Genomic DNA, 6774 nt, shown 5'->3' with positions numbered 1-6774 from the left:
TTTACAATATTATTAAAACTAAATTATTTAAAATACTAATAATGCTATAATTCAGTTCTTTCTATGTTAATTTTCTTGTTTAATGATTTATTATTTTCAATCATATCCTCTTTAGATGATTTATCCGGTGGTAGGAAGAATGATACGACTAATCCAGCTGAAAGAGGAATTGTTTTGAGTACTTTTTGAAATAAAATTAAGAAAAAAAATATCACCATAAAACACAATTTACTTACAAACAATAAGTGCAATGTATCCAGAGATCATCGGTGTGCAATAATTAGCGAGTAAGCTTGCAATTAATTGGACGCTAATAAATCCGAATCCACGTGCAACTACAACGGACAAACATGTTGCCATACCCCTGAAATATAAGCACTTTTTGTCATACGGTACCTAACAGCAACAACTTTTACCTAACTGTCTTACGATATGAATGTTAGTTTCATCCTCCTCAAGTAGGTTTTCTCAAGATGTTGAACAAAAAAATATGCAAGTGAGAAATCAGTGGTTGCTCCGGATTTGAATACACTCTTCGGTTCGGTTAAGATCCACTTATTCCGTTCACTGGGCTGGGCCGTCTCAGCCTTTTAATACGTTATGATTTTTACACTATTTCATATGATAACTATTAGATATTTTTTTTAATTTTTGATTTCAAGGCAATGAATTATTTTTAGAATTTTATTCAAAATATAGATAAATAGAAATAATAAGTTATTTTATTATTTAGATAAAGACTTACCTCAAATACGTAGGATTAAGTTCTACTATGTAAGTGTTCACGTTGCCCAAAATAAGTGCCACGTACAAAAAGAAATAGAACAAAACGATACTCATAATTGGAATCTTGATAAAAAGAAGGACAAATCCACAGATTATAGCGACGGAGAAGACGAGTATCGTCGTCCTTTTCTTGCCAAGAGGTCCAACCACGAATGTAAGTACGATGTTCAAAGAGCCGGATATACCAGAGTAGCACATGACCGCATAGAGGGTCATGGGTTTTATAACATTATCACAATCGGTTGTAGTCTGTAAATAGAGAAATAGATATAAAGGTTATTTTTTTAGACTATCAAAATTGTTACCAAATTTGTAATGGGTCATGGGATCTTTATTCCATTGTAATCTACCTCTCACTCTAAACCGGAAAATAAGTTTAGTGTTTTCTTTAAAAGTAAAGTGTAAAGATTTTCTAAAGAAATAACAATGATATTCATATGCTGTTAGATTAGTATTACAGTGGTATTTGAAGAAGTGGCGGCTGTGCTTGCAACTTCACAGAATGTTTTGCCCTCACTATCTTCTCCATTGAAGAAAGCATTTGTCACTGTTGGCACCCACATCGTGTAGCCCGTTGAACTGAAAATTATTCAAAACCTTATATATATTACGAAAATCTTAACTTATAATTTTAAATGCAATATCACTCATATTTTAAAAAAAATTAAAAATCACTTTAAATAATGACAATCAATCATGTAGCAACATAATAGATACGGATTTTTGTATTTCTTGCTTGTATATGACGTTAAAAAATGGTTTCCGCGGCACACGAAAACACGAGCCTGTAGATACCGACTATTTGGGATCCGACAAACTAATTCGCGCCAGCACGAGTGGAGAGCCAGCTTAACGTCAACATTCTGAATGATTTGTTCCCATGATGTGCAACCATCATTTACTCTGATATTTTTAAACATAACAGAGTCATATAAAGAAATTAAATCTGGTTTGTAATTCATTTTGTCATGGAATAGAACATACTATAAATTTGTTTTGACATATAGACAATAGGAGGGAATTAACAAATTAAATGATAATATATATATATATATATATTATCAAGAATAATTTGAAATTGTCATCATGGTTAAAGATGTAACTGATATTACGTTGATAGATTAACGGCGTCCGATTATTTCCAGACATATTTTATCACTAAAAACTTCAAAATTTGAAACCGATTAATCTTTTACGTGCATCTGTATTATACGTAATCGTGACTGAATATTTTGGGCATTGTACTGTTTATATAAGATAATATTATATTATCATAAATAATAAGTAGCTAGCTTAAAATTATATAAACAATTATTATTGATATTAATTAATAATAAATTAAATCCGATTATTCCACATATTGTTATAACATCATATCAAAGTACTTTATTAAATGTAAAGTAATACTAGAAACATTACACTTACTTATCGATTGTCAAATTAGAAACTACTACCGGTTCGGAAAAGAAATACCTGAGAAGAAACGGCTGAAGGAATTCAGTAGTATATATTTGTTATATAGTATTGTATATATTTTTGTATTTTAATTCTGGAGTTTAGGAGTTAATTACTTATATATTTAAAATATTACAATAAATATTAGTACTTACGTCATATAAGCACAAAGTAGAATGTAGTATAGTTTCAGAGAGTTTTTAAGAAGAGGTGGCTTAAAAAGTGGCGCCGTTTGATTCCACATTTTACGCAGAAATGACGCATTTGCATTATTTGGTGTCTCAAATTCTTCTAGGAAAATTGATTTGACCTAAAATCATAATATGAAGTATATAGTTTGTCAACACCAATAACTAGTACAACTGAATATACATTATTAAATCAAGAGTCGAAGACAACTGTCGAAGAACAGATATTCCAAAATTTAGTCGACGTCCTTAATAATAAATAGAGATATTATAAAATTAACAATAACAAGATCTTATCTAGAAATTGATCTTTTGTTAATTAATTAGAAGTAGGTTAAATTATTATTTTTTTTTTATATGCGCCGGGATGGCAAATGACTCTACTCCACCTGATGGTAAGTGGTAGTAGAGTCCAATCGCGACGACGGCCAGTACAGTCGGGAAGAATGTTCTGTACTAGCCGTCCCCGCCTTGCCGGCCCGCAAGATGCCTCTTCACGCCTCGTTTAAATTTAATATTTAAAATTTAATTTAAATTGACGTTACAATAGAATATTAATTTAGGTGCATTATTATTAAGTTTGAATTACTCATGTAGTGAATACAGCTCATTTATCGGATTTCGAATCACAAAATTTAAATAATTATTAAACATATACCGTAACAGCCTGTGAATGTCCCACTGCTGGGCTAAAGGCCTCCGCACCTCTTTTTGAGGAGAAGGTTTGGAGCTTATTCCACCACGCTGCTCCAATGCGGGTTGGTGGAATACACATGTGGTAGAATTTCAGTGAAATTAGACACATGCAGGTTTCCTCACGATGTTTTCCTTCACCGTCAAGCACGAGATGAATTATAATCACAAATTAAGCACATGAAAATTCAGTAGTGCTTGCCCGGGTTTGAACCCACAATCATCGGTTAAGATTCACGCGTTCTTACCACTAGGCCATCTCGACTTATTAATTATTATCTCGGCTTATTATTATTATATTAAACATATAAGAATATGCAAAGTAATATAATTAATTATACTTTAAAACTTACTGGGAAACTCTCTTTGTTTAATCCTTTATTCCATCTAAATATATTTTTTAAAGCATCAATAGCTGCTTCTTCCTTTCCTTTACTAAGTAAAAATTTCGGACTTTCCTGAAGAAATATAATTCCAACAACTCCAATGATGCCCGGCAAGCTGATGACTTGCAGTAGCATTCTCCAAGGTCGGTAGGTCATTGATAACCAAGATACATCAATCATGAACGAAGTCTGTGTTATGGGTAGAGCGATAACTAGAAAAATAAAATAAGCAATTTTTTTTCTACGTGTAGTAAAATTTTCAGTTTACGAAGTGTCAAGTTATAAGGAAATGAGATAAATTATCTGACATGTATGTTATATTTTACAACGACTTGTTGATCTAGTGCAGATTTCGAGGTCTTTGGTTTAAGCCCAATTCAGGGGTCAAACCATTAAAAAAATTGAAGTTTTAACTTGGTTTTGGCAACGCTCCAATGCCTCGAAAGTACGTAAAGCTGTCAGTTATGCATCTGAGTCTCTCCGGCTGTGTCAAATTGCCGTCCCATCGTCTTATGAAGGAATGGGTGTAGTTTATGCGAATGTGCTAGTGATAGCTACTTGACACCGTAATATTCCCCTGTGCAGGCCAAGGCAGCGAGACCAAAACCTATCAGGAGGACATTACCATCATTATATGTCTCATGCCTGTATTTAATTTTTTTTTATTGAAACTCATTTAGTAAAACGTGTCATATCATTCAAACTTTGGACATATGAAAATAGCTTACCACATATAACAAATTGCACATACATGGTGGCACTCGCCATTAAGAACATGAATCGACCTCTGTATCGAGCTGGAATACTTTCCCCCAGCAAAACAAACGCAGCAGCATTGGCTGAAGACGTACTGAAATATAAACGTGAAAAAGTACAAATAAATATGCTATCACTAAATAAATTGGCAGTTATATTCTATTTTAAAGTGCGTTACTTCTGGAATAGTTGTCATTAAATACGTTGTGAGTTAAATGCCTATTATTAAATGGAGACAGTTTGAAGCGTATTTCAATGCGGGTTTTTGGATACACATTTGGCACAATTTCATCATTGGTAGTTTGTAGTGCATAATATAGTAGAGCTATTTGTAAATCATGTGAAATACGTGCACCTAATATTTGTTTATCTTTTTCTGGAATATCCTACTATACAAACAACTATGGTACTGATAAATATTGCGGAGTAGTTATTCCACTTGATATGGATTAGTTTGAACAGCACACTGAAGACAACTAATGCCTTGCTTTATTATTCAAGTAGTACTTACAAACCAGCTGAGAAAAACTTGAGTATAGCCAAAGATATATAGTTTGGAGCTATACTAGCAGCCAAGTTGAGGAGCATTCCAATCGGCATAGCTATAAGTAATGTTGTACGTCGGCCAATAGTGTCAGCGCCGAGACCCCATGCGTACGATGATACCATTACACCTAGACATTCGAGTGCATTACAGGACAATTCTATTATTTTATAAAGGTAAGTTAGGATAATATATACGTCGCTGCTACTATTCGGATCCAGCTTCGACCGAAATTCAACTGGATCTTTGTTTTAGTAGAATAGGAAAACGTTTAAACTACAATAATTAAATTTCGATGCGATTGCAATAAATTGACAATTTGTTAGCTGAATTGGTCCCCAGTATTTACTTAAAATCTTTTAACATAGTTTAGAAACTGGACTTTTTATGTGTTCATTGGCATGTAACATTTTCAAAGGGATTATTCTGGTATCTTGGTCGTCTAATTGAAAATATGGGCTAGGGGAGTTTATGACCTACATTATGCGTAAGCAATTAGCAAGAGAAATAGAGCGTTGAGTGGCTGTGATCTTGTTGTAACCTTATTATATTCAACTGTACATATGAAGATATTGGGGATTCGTGATCGTAAGTTTCGTAAGCTATTTTGTATATTTAATCAGTTAAAATCAATGAAAATGTGTTGAAGTTCTCATACTAAAAATTTATTTACATGACAAATAGAACAGCATACTTTTACTTAAAAAAACTAAAGAAATAGCTTCTTGGTGTCTCGCTGGGTCAAGCCTTTATCATAACGCTGCTTCAATGCGGTTTTTTGCGGTGCTTACACATATGTTAGCATTATTATTCTGATGAATTATTATACAAATTATACAGAAAAATTAAGCTAACATCATAAGTCAGTGGCGCTAGGCAGCTTTAAACCAACAATCCGGATCACGTCCAACCACTAGGCCATTACTGTCAATAGTAAAAATTTACCAATTAAAGGCACAGCAGAAAGCAGGCCCTGTTCGGAAGTCGTGAGCTCCATGTCACACGCAACACTGGGCAGCACCACGGAGAACCCGAATATGTCAATGTACATGGCTAAGATCAGTAGGCAGCATACCAGCAATAGAGTAAAGTTGTATTTTCCAAAACCTGCAGAGATATTTGTTTAATATTCAAATGAGCTCTTACAGGAACATTATTAATCAGCGCTGTCTCATTTGAGTAGCGCGTTAACAAAGTGCTAGTGTGAAGTTTCTTCAAAGCATTTTTGATTTCGTTAAAAAGGTTAATTTTATTTTTAAGCTACCAACGGTTCGAAAGTACCTAGTTCGAAAAAAAAACGATAAAAATCGGCTGATTTTTCATCAATAATGTACAATTTTATTTAATCGTTATTAACTTAAGTAAAGACCTTTTGATATACATAAATAATAATCTTGGATCATTTATATAGAAATCTTAGTAGAGAAAGCGTACAATTTGGGTCACTTGATCTGCAAGAAATATAATAAACCATTTACACCGTAACAACATCATTATGTCGCGAAGCATGGCATCAAAGATGTTATAGCCCTTATGTACCATCTGAATAAACTGATATGATTATTGATATTATATAAAGTATACATTTTAGAATAAGTAAAACTTACCTGTTATATTAAGCGCGTCTTCGAAACTGCATTTTTTCGGGATATTTTTATAATTTTCTTTAATTTCCATGGTTTTTTTTAAATATATTTATTTAAATAAATACAAGTTATTTTGGTCACTAATACCGTTATGTTTACCTTTACTTGCAATACATTTGAAATAATTTATTAAAGTAAAGTAACATGTTTATGGCAACATCTAAAAGTAAATGAGGCATTTAATAAAATTTCTCTAATAGTTATTGATTTCAAGTAGCTGTTCAGACTGAAGTTTATCACGGGTTTTATCGAATAATTTTCAAGTGCGCAGAGTAATTTCTTACAGAGTAAATATTATTTAATTTATTTAATATGTATGT

At 32.6% G+C, this 6774-nt stretch overlaps 1 protein-coding gene across 1 annotated transcript; it reads right to left on the bottom strand.

Moving 5' to 3' along the window:
• LOC126773014 (uncharacterized) lies at positions 1–6592 on the bottom strand. The gene is made up of 10 exons (XM_050493629.1): positions 6416–6592; positions 5754–5915; positions 4776–4938; positions 4237–4358; positions 3476–3720; positions 2397–2551; positions 1245–1365; positions 746–1035; positions 237–364; positions 1–157 (listed from the first exon to the last, which is right to left on the bottom strand). Exons 1-10 carry the CDS (start codon positions 6483–6485, stop codon positions 45–47), a joined length of 1569 nt encoding a protein of 522 aa, XP_050349586.1. The 5' UTR covers positions 6486–6592; the 3' UTR covers positions 1–44.
• Between the last annotated feature and the right edge of the window lie 182 nt (positions 6593–6774).

This window comes from Nymphalis io, chromosome 13 (genome assembly GCF_905147045.1).
Source record: "Nymphalis io chromosome 13, ilAglIoxx1.1, whole genome shotgun sequence".
NCBI lineage: Eukaryota > Metazoa > Arthropoda > Insecta > Lepidoptera > Nymphalidae > Nymphalis > Nymphalis io.
The sequence above is the reverse complement of the archived record's forward strand: the minus strand, read 5'-3'. Positions and strand labels throughout refer to the sequence as shown.

Coding starts and splice junctions, on each gene's coding strand:
- LOC126773014 (XM_050493629.1), bottom strand. CDS start 6,485: ATGGAAATTAAAGAAAATTATAAAAATATCCCGAAAAAATGCAGTTTC. Junction 1,036..1,244: donor CCACTTCTTCAAATACCACT/GTAATACTAATC, acceptor CTCTATTTACAG/ACTACAACCGATTGTGATAA. Junction 365..745: donor CTTAATCCTACGTATTTGAG/GTAAGTCTTTAT, acceptor CTTATATTTCAG/GGGTATGGCAACATGTTTGT.